General features: G+C 41.5%; 1 protein-coding gene across 1 annotated transcript in view; it reads right to left on the minus strand.

The window, feature by feature from the left end:
- tbc1d9 (TBC1 domain family, member 9 (with GRAM domain)) overlaps nucleotides 1-15135 on the minus strand; it is a 30092-nt gene that overhangs the window by 8087 nt on the left and 6870 nt on the right. Inside the window, exons 2-12 of the mRNA XM_049571547.1 lie at nucleotides 10805-10915; nucleotides 9085-9203; nucleotides 7245-7473; nucleotides 5698-5959; nucleotides 4838-5045; nucleotides 4544-4750; nucleotides 4257-4421; nucleotides 3613-3763; nucleotides 641-855; nucleotides 424-541; nucleotides 50-335 (exon numbers count right to left, since the gene is read on the minus strand). Of these exons, the coding sequence (XP_049427504.1) occupies nucleotides 50-335; nucleotides 424-541; nucleotides 641-855; nucleotides 3613-3763; nucleotides 4257-4421; nucleotides 4544-4750; nucleotides 4838-5045; nucleotides 5698-5959; nucleotides 7245-7473; nucleotides 9085-9203; nucleotides 10805-10915 (2071 nt within the window). The remainder of the gene's footprint in view (nucleotides 1-49; nucleotides 336-423; nucleotides 542-640; nucleotides 856-3612; nucleotides 3764-4256; nucleotides 4422-4543; nucleotides 4751-4837; nucleotides 5046-5697; nucleotides 5960-7244; nucleotides 7474-9084; nucleotides 9204-10804; nucleotides 10916-15135) is intronic.

Raw genomic sequence — 15135 nt, forward strand, 5'->3', positions numbered from 1 at the left:
ATGAAAGACACCCTAAATATCCAGAATCTGGACATTACGTCTGTTTTACCTTCCCAGTACGGTCATGGCCTCTCCGTCATCCTTGCAGCCCAGCAGCTGGTGGATGTTAGCGTGCAGCACGGATAGCGCCAGCTGAAAGATGACCTTGATGCCGTCGTAGAAGAAGCAGTCCACCACCACCACTGCACTCTCGAACGGCATGACAGACAGGAAGAGGGTGAGGAACCAGGAGAGTGAGATAGTGGAGATGACACCGAGGTCCTGCATGCAGTCGTACAGCTGAGGAACATACTCGCGGGCCAGCTCCTCAAACACCCCCTGATCCACCAGGGCACCTGGGGAAGACGCGGTAAAAAGAAGAGGACGTTAAACTCATATATATTTTTCAATCAAACACCCTAATAGACAGAAGCACGTACTGACCTACGACCCTAGTGTTGTAGTAGTCAGGCAGCATCCTCTCACAGAGCGCCACGAGCAGCCAAAAAGCCTCCTCTTCTTTGGCATAGAGCAGCAGCACAGATGTCACAATATTCATAGCCTTCGGTGTTGAGGCAGAGAAGAATAAAAATTCAAGTAGTGTCAAGGACTGCAGGGTTTCTGTCAGTCTGTGTCAAAATCAAAACAAGGCTGTGTGTACCTGACAGTATCCGATGTTGGGGTTTCTGAACGCATAGGCTGTGAGGACCCTGCGGAGGGCAGCGATGCCCATCTCATTCTGAAAGGCCGGGTGCTCGGGGAGAGAGCGGTGCAGGTCCCTCTCGATCTCCTCTGTTGCCAGGTTGTATTTGCCCATCGACTTCTCTACCAGGTCTTCGTAGTAGCCGGGGTGGGTGGCCATCTCGTTGATCGCTCCTGTGGAAAACACAAGATCACCTGTTATCTATCTGCATACTTTTATGTTTTTTAAATCAGTAACATCTGTACATCTATTGTTGCCTTTTTGTATGTGTTATCTGTCCAATACATGTATTTACCACCATTAGGTAAACAAAGGAAAAAAAAACAGTCTGTGTGATGGGGTTGATTTCATCCAAAGCTGTCATTAAATATTTAAACCTATAATATCAAATCAGCTTTATTGAAGGGGGAATTTAAGTGTCACACCAGCAGAAGTACACAAAGATATGCAAAGATAAGCAACTTTTGCACAAGTAATAAAACAATAAAACATCATACACTCATTAATATATAGGTGTAGGATTGTGCTGGTGATGTTAAAAAAAAACTCAATTTATAAAGACATCTCACCAAAAAAGGAAACAACTGCTGTAACTATTTCTGATAACGTCTACACATGGTAAGTAAAGTAGATCTGCTTATACAGTTTACAGTACATTACAGTACATCATGTTAAACACCAAACCTTGAACTGATCTTTATCGGAGTTTCAGTCATGTTACATCATTTCATTATGTATTCCAGCATCTTATCAATGTGCACATCACACTCTTATACCCTGCACACTGTCTGCAGCCTGACAGCTACAAGGAGAAACAGTCGACTCCTCTGGCTCCCTCAAAAGTTGCTTTGCAGTCCTTGTTGTCACATCAAGGTTGTCTTGATTTGGCATCTTCTTGTGCTGCTTTCAGACACCTTTGACATGTATTTAAACCTTTAAACCCTGAGCTAATTGGTGTGATTTCTTTCAAAGACATTGAAAAAAGGCAATGAGCAACTTGGTAAGAAATGTCCCACAAAAATAAAATAAAAATAAAAGACAAAAAGAATAAAAAATGTACAACTATACTTGTAATTAAAAGTATTACATTTTAAAATTATGCAACAAGGAAAATTTCCTTCGTTTATCCTTCGTTTAACTTTCTTTCTTATTTATTTTTTACTAATTTTCTTATTTTTAATTTTCTCTTTTTACCAATTTCTTGCTAATTTGGGGGGCTGTTTCTTTTTCCATTGCTCATTGCCCTCTTCCCATGTTTCTTAATGAAATCAAGCCATTTTGCTCAGGTTTCAAACAGAGCATCCTCTGATGTATAGAAAGGATTGAAACCATAAAGTTTGAATTTTTAAACATAAAAATGCTGTAATGTTAAAAAATGCAAAATGACTGAGGGAAAATATAAAGTACATGACCTGTAACACTAACGGTACTGGTATTTCAGACCTGTTAGCTGGTTAACTGTACTTAAGTTATGTGAATAACTTTGCAGTAAAACGTGGAGGAACTTTCTCCCATCAGTCCATGCTCCAGGTTCTCTCAGCACAGTTATCCACATAGTTAACGTGCTTTTTATATCTCACCAAACTGGTTTTTGCACCCTCTGTTCTAAAACAAGACATGAATTAGGCCAACACCTGAAAGTTTTAAATAAACACAGTAAATATTTCTCTTTAGGACTTCAGCGTGGGTAAAACTCATTTCAGAAGGAGCAGGTAAAGGTTACTAAAGGTGAAAACAATGCAGCTATGACAACAGCATAGCGAGCCATAAGTGGGTCACTGGGGAAAGAGGGAGGAGCTGTTTGTAACCTGCTCTGCTCAGGTGAGGATGAGCACAAGCTGCTGCATGACTGTGAGTGTACACAGGAAAGACTGGAGCTGGTGCATACCTGAATGTGGATTGTGTTTTTAAAGTATGACAGTCACAAGCTACTGGTGCTCTGTCGAGTCTGCAGGCAATGGAAAGTTTTCTTACAGCTGATGTTTAGAGGCTAGGTTTAAAACTGCGTTCAAGCACCCACGGATGTTTTTTTACTTCATGCAAATCTCCAAACCAGATTTACTCAAACAACTGAATACAACATTTTAAATCAACTAATTTAAAGTGCCTCTAGTCAACAGATACTAATGATCTGAACACATTTTCAGTTGTAGCCTGAGTTGGTCTCTACAGTAACTTTGTGCATATACATGCTGTATATTATAACAGTTTTTAGCAGTTCAGTATGAAAACAGAATTGCAAATATACTGCTGCATGTTTATCTTTGGGTTTCTTGCACTCTTCTTTTGGCTCCCTAACCCCGGTGGTTCTTAACCTGCGGGTCAGGTGTCTCCCAAAGGAGTCCCTAAAATATCTGAACTTCCCCAGACGATGGAAACTATTTCTGTTACACAAAATATTTTTCTTCTCCTTTTTTTTGCTTTTTTATTCTGAAAAACTATAAACTTTACCTCTTTAGGGGTCTAAAAATCTTTCAAAATAAAAGCTTATGCTCATTTTCAGATCCTGCCTGAGGCACTACATAGGCTAGAGCTGCCACTACATGTTTGCAAATCATTTTCAGTCTTAAGTAACCTGAATGCTCATGAACACTGTGTCATGAATAAAATGGTAAACTAACCTTAACCGCGTGTTTGTACACACTGCTACACAGGAAGAGGTTTTACTGTAGTAGTAGTATTGTGTCTCACAGTGGCTACTGAAAACTTTCATCTTGTTCTCATACTGTTTATTAGTCATTAGTCTGTGGATGAACGTCACCTGTGTAAAGAATGTGTCATGTGGTGTTTTGATCGAGTGTGAGCACGTAGTACGCAGGGTGTGGTCTCCTCAGGTGTATGACTAAATCGTTCACATGTCTGTATGCACAGTGTGTCACAGCTGTGTCTGTGTTCTCAGTATATTTGGGACTCTCTGTACATTTGCTCACCAGAGAAGAGTAGCCACAGGTCTCCTCTCATGCTCTCAGGAATGCCCTTTAGGACCAGCTCCTTCGTCTTCTCGGTGCGGTACATACACACCCCCTGTCCGTACTCTGCAAAGTGGTTCTTCCACGCCTGCTCCTTCAGGAACTCCTTCGCCTTAGCAAAGAGGGAAAACAGTAAGATGCAGTAGCTCGAGTACAATCACTGTAATCTTTTTTTCCATTCAGAGTTCTGCTTCGACGACTCCACAGCAGCGGTTAGATTGATTTCTTGCACACTCCACATAGCAATAATGCTGTAATATTCTATAACGCAGGGTCACAGTCCCATTGTATTAAACTTCAGAACAGGTCTTGCTTTATTTATACAGTCTTACACAAGAAATATAATCTTGCTGTGTTGCCGTTAGCAGTAATCCTCCATGCAGCTTTATATCCATGCAGTGTAATTATGTGAAAATGGCAATTATGGAAAGGCAAGCACAAAATGTACAATGCTCAAATAAACTGGAGTCCAGTGCTACAAAAGAGCTTTAAATGGAGGCAGAATGAATCAGAGTATTATTAAATAAGGTGTTATGACGTGCCACACTACGCTTGAAAAGATGAAATGCTTTTAATTGTATTAGAAAAAAGCTCATACAACTCACCAGCTTGGGATTGAACTCCTCAGGTGAGCGGCGGCGGTACATGGTCATCAGGGCTTGTGTGGCTGTGGGCACGCTGCTGTCGTTCAGGTTGAATGTACGCTCGCTTTCTGAGCCCAGACTGTGCTGTGGGCTGCTGGAGAGCAGGGATCCAGGCTGGGAGTAAACCTGGGGGGGCACACATCACATTCAAGCTTTGGTGCTTTTAAATGTACGCAGTCACCACCACTGTTCATAGTCACTCACTTATTTTATAGATCTTGTATTTACTCAAAGAAACTATTTTTTACCTCGTCGTCTGAGCTGTTCAGGCTGCCAGTGAGCTCCCTCTCTAGGTAGATCTTGGAGGTGGTCTGCTGCAGGAAGTCAGAAATCCTCTGGACCAGGAAGTCTCGGTCCTTCAGGTTAGCAAACAGGAAAGTCATACGGTTCTTGGTGCTGATGGAGAGTGGGCTGGGCAGCACGTTGGAGCTGTCTGCCTTCTCCACAATGGTCACCTGGAAAGACGACGGGGAGCATTCACAATCTCATTCAATAAAGTAACGTAGTAAAGTAAAGTAAGTAATTTAGACAGAACAACTCACCTCTCGTAGCGGGATGATGAGGCTGCACAGCGTCTCTTCCTTACTGGTGAAGCAGATGTAGTTGGTGGACACAAACATCTGTCCCAGGATGTGCATCTTGTTAAAGGGGGTCCAGAGGGTGCAGTCTGTGTGTCCATCCAGTTTTTCATCTTTGGGCAGACGAAAGAGCGCCCGGTAACGCTCACTCTTAGCTCTCGCATCCAAGTCCCTATAGGATGGAAATGTGGCATCATATTAGATGACAGATTCTTATAAGTATATGATGTATGTCAGCAGCTTAGTGTGACATACATCATAGCGCTTATAAGGTAAAAATGTGATATACCAAAAAACTATACAGTGCTTGTGGTTTACTGTAGAGGTAGGCTATTATTTTGAACGAGAGTCGGCCTTTTACATTGACAATAACAGTCCAGTGGATAGTTTATTTCCTGATGTTACACAATTTTGGACACACACAATGAAGTATCTGTGTACAAACAGTGAAGTGTTATGCAAGAGAAACCATCACACAACCCCAAACTGCAGTTAAAACAAATCATGCTTACAATTAATGTGTTGACAAAGCAAAAATGGGATCTTGAGGCCATTCTTAAGGGCTTGTGGAGATCTACTAGAGTTCAAAAGCACAATACTCTTCTGTTTCTTAACATGTGAGTCATGCTTTTGCAGTAAAAGCAAAACTATTACTTAACATTATTTTTTTCATCCTCTTTCGTCAAGTGTCTGGATAACCAACTGCTGTACAAACCATAACACATTAATAATCAATCGACGCCTAATGCCCGATGCCTAATGCCTACACAGCATTTATTATTGATGAGCAATAACATTCCCACTCTGCATCAGCTCGTGCTCACCTCTTTAGTGCCGACACCTTCTTGGGTGACTTCTTCTTGAGCTTGGGAAGCGAACGGTCCTGCTCAAAGCCTTTGTTGTCCAGGAGCTGACGCATGGCGATGTTGGCCAGCTGCTCGGCCAGCTTAAAGGTCTCGTTGATGTTGAGGAAGACGGAGAAGACGTGCTCGTTGATGCGGGTGCTCACCTTAATCGCGTCGGGCAGCAGGAGGGTGGCGCTCTTCTCCAGCTGAGTGATATCTGCCCAACGCACCACCAGCTTGGCTGACAACCACAAAAAGACATTAAAAGGAGAGACATTAGTATATAATGAAAATGTAAGACAAACCAATGGACAAACATAGACCTAAGAATAAGGTTTAAGACTTGGAAAAGGTTTAACTTTGAAAAGCATGCACCCAGGCCTGGATCAGAGTACACCTGACCCCCAAGTCCAGTTCTTTTCATTCGTGTGAACACTGTGTACCGTACTCTAGCATGGTGCACTGATCTGTGCCCAACCCCACTTCAAAAGGCTGTCTCAAGTACGGTAAACGTGTAGTCCAGTACAGTATACATCAGGTGTGAGCACCAACTGTACCAAAACACTAAAGTACTTTATTTAACTTGGCCACAATGAGTTTTTAGCCAGTTATGAAACAGTCTCAGTTAAATAGTGACACCTCTATATCAGACCACGGTGCAGCCTGTCATGGACTGAACCAAAACTGGCTTCACTGCAGCCTGTAACCTGCAGCCAGAGCTCCAGAAGGAGGCCGAAAGCTCCACGCCTGACAAGAGTGCCTACTCGTCTAGTCAGGAGCTTTGTCTTGCTGCTCCACCGGTCCCGACTGATGGCAGCCCCCGGGGCAGCAGTGTCCAACTATGGTGCCCTTTTCCACATTGTAGCACAAAAAATGTCACATGGATAGTGACGCAAGTGTAATTGGGTACAAAACAACATTACTGATGTGAAATCTGAGTGGCACAGGAGTGGAGGGGGGGAGACATTTGTACTCAAATCAATCGTACCTAACATGATAATGCCTTTAGATATTCACAGAGGATAACAAACTCCAAATCAAAATGATTTAACAGTCCATATCACAAGAATGAGACAGAGAATCAGGCAAAAGGAAAGCTCAGGAAGACTGGAATGATATTTGGGTTAGTCAGACGAGGACCACTTACATTCTGTGACTCTAAAGTTAATACACATTACACAAAAAGGTTCTAAGGGACAAAACCATGCATTGTATAAGAAATCATGTTGGCAAGGTCGCTAAAAAGATAATTTATGCCTGGGCAGAATCTCAGATGAGCTGACACAGGATGAATGGCTTTTTAAAACGCTTTTGTCTGCTAGTAAAAAAACAAAAAACACATGGAATGGCTGCAAGAAAAACCAAGGACGACTGGATAATCTGATCTTTACCTTAAGACTATAGCAATATGTAAAATACTGGAAATAAATGAATCATATATACTGTGCCTCTGAAGTGTAGCCCAGGATATTGATTGATAGTGATTGACTGTGCGTGCTGAGAATATGAAAGCCTCTATATCCAACCTTCTTTTCCTAGTAAGTAGGAGTAGAAGCAGAGGTGGTTGATGCTGAGGTAAAGCCATCCCTGTCGTGGCACCTTGCCCTTCCAGTAGCTGCAGGAGTAATAGTTGACCAGCTTCTCCTCCTCCGGCATCCCGAACAGCTTACGAAACTTGGCGCTGGCCTCCTTGAACTTATCTGTGTCGTCGTCCTCTTTGACGTCGTGGTTCTTGTTGTACTCCGCAATGATGCCCTGAGGCGAGATGGAAAGAGACAGAATGAGGTAATGAGCTTGGGGATTAAACAATGGGATTGTAACTTGAGGAACAGCAGCTGTCAATGTGATCGATGTTTTGAATCAAATTGTTATGTATGTATCGAGCATGGGCTACTTCAGTTTTAAGTAAGTCGTAGGCGCCATCTTTCCAGCAGTAAACTCGCAAAACTTTTCTCAGGAGTTGATGAAAATTTTGTGGCTTGGTCTACACTTGCTTTGTCCGATTGTCTACAAATCGACAAAGACATCATCTCATAAACGTTTGCAGGACAATGTTATGGCACATCTTAAACTCAAGCAGCTGAAGCAAACCACTAAAAACAAAGAGTTTTCTAACGTTGACAACCTTTTCTGTTCCATTTTCAAAATCGTAAAGGTCTGTATTAATATGTATAATGTCACAGTGCTTTTTTTCATCTCTTTTCTGTCTTTTTCTTTTAGTGTTTCTTTAAAATCCCATTACAAATAAAATAGAACAATTTGTTGCACAAAGGGAAAGATGAGTCAACTATGTAAAACCCCACAGGCCTGATTTTGTTTTTACAAATCACTGAGTATATTTTAAGGAAAAGATCACTCCCTAACCGTTCATAGTTTTCCCTTGTGATTTTTGGTTTTTATTTTTTATTTTTCTTTGTAATTCTTTTGCTCTGTATATGTGCCTCTGGAAAGCCCACTGGGATCTGTGACAAACATGAACATCTGACGTACACATACAGTTTAGGTTTAATGTTGAATACCAATAAAAAGTAAATTACCAAAATAAAATTCCATTAAAAATAATTGCATTGTTAAATATACATTTTTATTTTTCTGTTACAATATGAGCTTTGTAATAATAAATAACTGTCAGATAAAAGTATTTCGATGTAGAACTTTTTTTGGTCAGTGAGTTTTTAGTTTCTATAATAATTCTTACTATCTTCAAACTATTTCAAAAGGTGGTAAGCTGGCATGTGCACGTTAATGCATGTGCGTATCCCATTGGCTAGCTCACGGTCACTGTTTTGCACTGCGCTCATATTGCGTCATCACAAAAGCATAGCGCCCACCCTCTGGTTTCCCCTTTGTTAACACAGTTAGCTTTGTCAGCACTGTTGTGCAATGTTTATGGAGTTAGCACAGTTAGCTGCTAGATGCTAGCTCAGCCATCTCTATTGTTTTTTAATTTATAGAATTAATTTCCTCTATTCTGTTGATGTTTGTGTTATAGTAAATTCAGCATGTCATTGAGTTAAAAAAAGTCACTGCTCTGCTCTTAATCATGCAGAACACAATCACTTGGACATGTTTATGTCTATATACAGTATGTACAGTACATAACTTGTTCTGCTCTGTGGCGTTCAACAGACAACGCCAAAGTTGCTCTGCTAAATGAAATGCACTGAGGAGCTATCAGTTTATTTTTGGATCCACCATCTGTAAATGATCTACACTCTGTGAGCAACAAATAAAACATTGCATAACAACATCCGTCATTTCCATCTATAATCAAAAACAATCACCTCACTATTTTACACAGGACATCTTTGCATTTAAAATCCAGACATCAAACTACATTTCTGATGTAACAGAGTGAGCAGTTACCTGAACTTTTCCTTTAACAAAGGTGGTAATGTCATTCTCATTCTCAAAGATGGAGAGAGTCTGCAGCAGGTTATGTTCCAGCCACTCCCAGTGCTCTGTGATCTCTTTGCGGGAGGTTCCTGCAGAGGAGAGAGGAGGGAAAGTCAGAGCACTCAGTTGCTGGGCTCACAGGAGGAACATGACAGTGTAATATTTCAGACATAACTGACAGTACAGTCATGATCTAGTGAGGCATTACTGGTGTATTCTTAAACAGTGAGTTGGGAGATCCTCTTTAACTAGAGGACGTGCTACAGCTTGCAAATGCATCAGTGCAAGTCGAATGAAATGCATATCTTCCACGTCTAAACAGCAACACCATAATGACCGTTTTGTTACTGTTATCCGTGATCAGTGAGGTCAAAACTGATTTTTTTGGCTGCAGGAGGCAGATCACAGTAATGGCTGCCACTGTGGACCATTATCCTTCAGCACTGCTGCAAACAGCCTTTCAGTGAGTGCACATTCACTGAATTAGCAACGTCTGCCAGACTGCTCCACTCTCCAATCTCTGGGCTGAGGAATTAAGGACTGGGAGGGGAGGAGAGGGGAGGGAGGAGAGGTGGGGAGCAATTGCCATTTCAGTGCCAGGCTAGTCTTCAGTAGGCCTCCATTTCAGAGAGATAGTGAACTCAAATAGTATTCATTTCATGTACACATTTAAAAAGGAAACAGCTGAATTAAATGCACGATAGCACTGAACAAAATCATCTTTGCCAGTGTTTTAAAAGTGTTCGACACCACATATAAGTACAGCCGTTTGATCCTAACATCACAATCTTATCAAGCAGCATCCTGATTCACTTCTATGCATTCCCAAAGTTTGTGGGTTGCATTTCTGAACTCCCACGTATATGCAAATAAAGCACGACGAGAATCACTGGCTCAAGCATCTCAAATGTTATTATTTTCTTTGTCCTTTCTGACAGTAGACTAATACCATGTAGGTTTTCGGCTAACAAGCAACTTGGGCTTCAGGAAATTGCACTACTCTTACAGTTGTAGACTAAACAGAAGAAAATAATCAGCAAAATAACTGATAATGAAAATAACTGTTAGTTGAAGCCCTGGTTTTATGTTGGAAGCGTAAAATCTGTTCCCCAACATGAAGCTCGGATGATTTCATATTCAATGACAGACTGAAAGTGATTAAACAAAAGATTGCTGCCTCTAATCAGGCTGGAGTGTGGCTGCTGCTTAGCATGATTTACTGCCACAGACGGTCTCTCGCTGGAGATACCAAGTAAAGCTTTGTATACATAGAATATGCAGATTACATTATTGTGAGAGACACCAGCTGATGACATGAAATCATAATGAAACTCCTTCAAGTGATCAGCCGAAAAAAAACCCCACAATATCCATTCATATTTGAGCATCGATCCCTGCACCCGATCCTGTAATCCTGCCCTTTAAAACCACCGGGGCATGATGTAATGCTTGGCATTCAGCAGCTAACATGGGAAAAGGCAGGATGTCTGAGCATGATGTGCTGTGTGGTAGCTGGGGGAGGGATGTGCAGGGGTTAGAAACCCAGAGGGGTCTATACTGGAGTAACACACATCTGTGGGTGCAGATAAAAGCACCTGAAATGTTGAAAATGAACAAACTGAATTTTCAAAGTAGACTTGAGGTTAGATTAAGTACATGCATTTAGAGTGAAGAGCTAAAGTGCACATACCATGAGCAATGATCCAGTAAACTAAAGAGTCAGGAGTCTGGTACAGGATCCTATACGGGGCCATCCGAGCGCTGGAGTCCAAGACGACATCCAGGGTTCCGACCAGCAAACCTGCAAGAGTCCAAAACACTGTTATTAAAGACTGAAAAACAAATACTTCACACTTCTTCACAGAGGCTAAATAAAGCACCTCTTGTTCTGGACCAAAAACAATAAAAACCTCACACTCTAAAATTAACCGATGACGCAGATTCAGCTGTAAAACCCTCACAGACATGTAACAACCATAAATGACCATGTGAGATGCCTAACAAATAAAGTGCATTAACATTTTTAAATCATTCTGTCACACTGAAGCAGAGGGGAAACCCATGAGATGCTGTGGTTTAAGATTTGAGTATGAAAACATCCTGTGTCTTGGGCATCTGCCCTACATTAAATGCATTTGTTTACGTGTCAGACTTGTTAGGCGTGTTAGACCCGTGACCTGACTGACTCTGGGACATGATAACTCACAGTGATTTAGTTATTTGAAGCCAGGTGACAAATGACAGCAGATAATGAGTAATGTGAATCTAATTGAAAGGCTGAGAAGGTGATAAAAGATAAAAGTCACCTGAGGAGGATGAATGCGCTTATGATATGAAATAATAAAGAGCTATGATGCATCTAAAGGTTTAACAGGTGTCTGTGTTTCTCCAGCAAGGAAAACATGAGGCATGTCCTGAATCCATACTGCATACTGATTTATAACAGGTTTTCTGTATATAGAAAAATGACTGAAGCATACTCAAAACCAGACAGGCTGCATACTAAACATGCTTAATTTTATTTTAATGGTGCTGCTAATTCCACAATTCACTGCACAAAGGAACTGGAGGAGAAAAATTATACATAAAAAAAAAGGAAATTATTTTGCTCTCTACTTCAAAGTTTTAACTTGAAGGGGCGTTCAACGACATAGATTGATAGATGTCTAAAGTTGCACGTATTACATAATTTCTTGTTATGGTAAAAAAAATTAAAGGGATACTTTGCTGTTTTTTAACCAGCTTTGCATCATTACAGTGTGCATAATGTGTGTAAATGAAGTATGGTCAACTTCCCTGCTCAACTCCCAGCTCTTTCCGCTGGCTCATGGGCTGTTCTTAAAACTGCAGATCGCACTTCCACATTTTGTATGCCAGCCATCACGGACACAAAGAGTATAGAAGCGGATTGAGAGAGTGCGATGTATCTTTGTCTGTCAAAATCCACGCTGATCAAATATATACCAAGATTCGGTTGCTGTGTTGCCTGTTTCTCACCCAGAATGTTTTCGGAAACATATTTTAGCTTACTGTTTTACTGCAATTTGAGATCATTTGTCACTAGCTGGCTGCTGTAATGTTTCTTGTGGAAAAACCACCAAGCTCGTATTACGTCACCCACCAACATTTTGTATTTTGGTCCGGTGCAGCGCAGTGCATTCTGGTAGTTGCAGGTTCTCTTTCAAACCTCGCTCAGTATCTTACTACGGGAAGCGCCTTCAAGCCTGACCGATCATGGAAGCTCCAATAACACCACGTCTGTCACCAATCATCATCCCCTTTATAAATGCCTGCAGCATCCTGCCAGTCATTCTCGCTCTCTTCCCCGTGAAGATCACGAGAGCTCCTCAGCTGTCCCGACGTCCACATTTTCATTTAACTGTTCTCCAAGGCAGCCATAAAGGTAGTCACCGAACATGGGGATCTGGTGTCAGGATTTTTGCATTGTGTATTTTGTTATGAAATCTTAAAATTGTTCAGGTGGGTGTTTTCGTGTTGTGGGGGACATTTACCTGGTTGTACCATACGGAACAGGCTAATTCATCGAGGTGAGCTGTGTGTCCGTCTTTCTCACTGCAATTAGCCGTCAAGGTTAATTTTTTCATTTTCGCTAACGCCAGCATTATTAATGCAAACCACCAGATCCTCTAAGGGGAATGCTGGTGGTGCCGCTTGTGGACTGGTAGTTGTAGGTTTTCTATCTCTTGAGTAAAAGCAAATGCTACAGTCCTTTCTCTTTTTTCTCTGGCCACGTCGCACAAACTTGAATGAATGACTGACTTTATTTCGAGCAAAACAACAAATAAAAACAAAACAAACAAAACATCAACAGACATGCTCGAAAAGGAGTAGGAAGAAGCGTACACTTATATAACCCTACCTTCCTCTCACTATTCCTGTCTACTGCAAAAACAGTATGCCATGGCAATTAGATTATAGTATGGTTTTGGGACACAGTGATGAATGTAAACAATGCAGGTTTCAAAATATTTAAAGATATACACTTTGTACGTGTTTTATGGGGACGGAAATGCATTCAACACACTGCAAGGATTCACACAATGCATGAATATAAACAAGGAAACTTCACAGGACCAATTTAAAGACTTATTAACAGTTACAGCTGAGGACTTGATGGACCGCTCGCAAATGATTCACTTGCTTTTGCAGCTGGTTTATTACAAGATGAGAAACCTTTGACCCTTCACTAATGATTTTATTATCAACTCCACAGCCAAAAAGATTTTCACAACCTGGAAACCCAAAAAGCTGTTCTGAATAATGGCTTTTGACTGATCCGAGAGCAGATACAAATTAAAAACCTTTGATACAAGCTGGTAATTAGAAAGTGGCGTCACAGTCACTTGCAATTTAGAAACCTGCAGCGAGCTACTGTAATGTGCAATTGTGATAGCATTTTCTGAGCTGTTGGTTGCTGTGAATATTCTCCTAAGTTCAGAGGAGGTATACGTTCGACTGCAATGAGAGACAGGCTATTTTTGCTCAGCGGCAGGGGCAACACTCTGTATGAGTCACACAGAGAGAGGATGAGGAGGAGGAAGGGGAGAGAGGAGAGACAAGCGAGCGAAGCTGAAATGTTTTCTTATTTTTGGAGGAAAACAAGTCTTAAGGACAGACAGGCACCATAAAAACAAAAACAAAAATACATCAGTGTGGTTTGGACTCACTCATCATCCCTTTGCTCTAACTGTCTGCCATCTATCCTCCTCATGTCCATTCCTCTCTGCCTCTGTCCACATATCTGACATTATTAGTCCTCATCAGTCCCCCTCACCATCAGCAACAATAAAACAACGTGGGCCTCAACAAATAGCTGACAGACCATGATGTCTCAATAACACTAAGAGGGTGATTGCCGTGCCAAATGTCATATGTCGAAGGCCTCAAATTAGAGCCACCACGCACACACAGAATATTCCCTTGTATTTGCATCCACTTAACCGTTTCCACAGGGCTGCAGAAGTCAATCAGCTAAAGTGGAGTCCTAATCACAGTGAAGCTAATGAGATGATTCAGCTTGACACTGGATAAGCCCCTTCGTCAGAAACAAACAACTGTTGTGAGTGTGAAGACAACTTCCTCTTTCTCTGAAGTAAATCACAAGGTTTAAAACAGTCATAACAAAAAGTCAAACAGTTGCTCGCGCGTTGACCTCAGAGAAGGCTTTTAACGTGTTAGCTTATTAGCTTTCCTCTGAAAATAGTAAGTGATACAGCACATGCAAGTGACTGCTTGCGGTTAAAATACATGAAAAGTGGCTAATTTGGGTTTTAGTTGTACAGCGTGAAATGAAAAGTTGAGCATTCTGCGTGTGAGCTGAGGTTTAACGCAGGAAACGTGGGGGTTTTGCAAAAGAAAGGAGACCACTGAAGGTGTGAGACCACTTGACATCCACCCTGTCCCACCTCTGGTACGACTGACACAAGTGAAACCCCAAACAGACAGAGAGACAGCTGTTTGTTTGCTGTTGTGGATTCAACGTGAGATGTTATTTATTTACAACCGGCAATCCCAGAACAGCACATGCCTGTGCCGCAACATCACACCAAAGCCCATGTGACGGCTTGTTCCAGCTCACACCTCTGCCTTTACAGAGATGATTTCCCTCCACACGCTGAATGAGTGGGTGCACAACCGAAAAAACAAAGAAAACACACAGCTGTAACGGTTACATGTTCCGTCTATTATTTCTGGAGAGTAGAAAAACAGCTCTCCGTGTGATAAGAACAGGCTTCAAGGCTTCACATCAAATCATGTGATGCTTTTTGCCTCTCTTCTCAGAAGCAAGGACACAATCAGAGCGCCCCATTGTTAGAGCGAAACAAATCACCTTCTCTGAAACATTTCTCACTCAGGAAACCAGACCAAAAACACGAGAAAACAGGCGTCTTCTTCTTTGCTTTTGTTTACGGGTGATTGCTGATGTTTGCATTGAGCACACAACGGAACACAATCTCCCTCAGATTTCAAATCAATACTGCTTCAGAAACATGAGACATG

The sequence above is a fragment of the Epinephelus fuscoguttatus genome, linkage group LG3 (assembly GCF_011397635.1).
Source record: "Epinephelus fuscoguttatus linkage group LG3, E.fuscoguttatus.final_Chr_v1".
NCBI lineage: Eukaryota > Metazoa > Chordata > Actinopteri > Perciformes > Serranidae > Epinephelus > Epinephelus fuscoguttatus.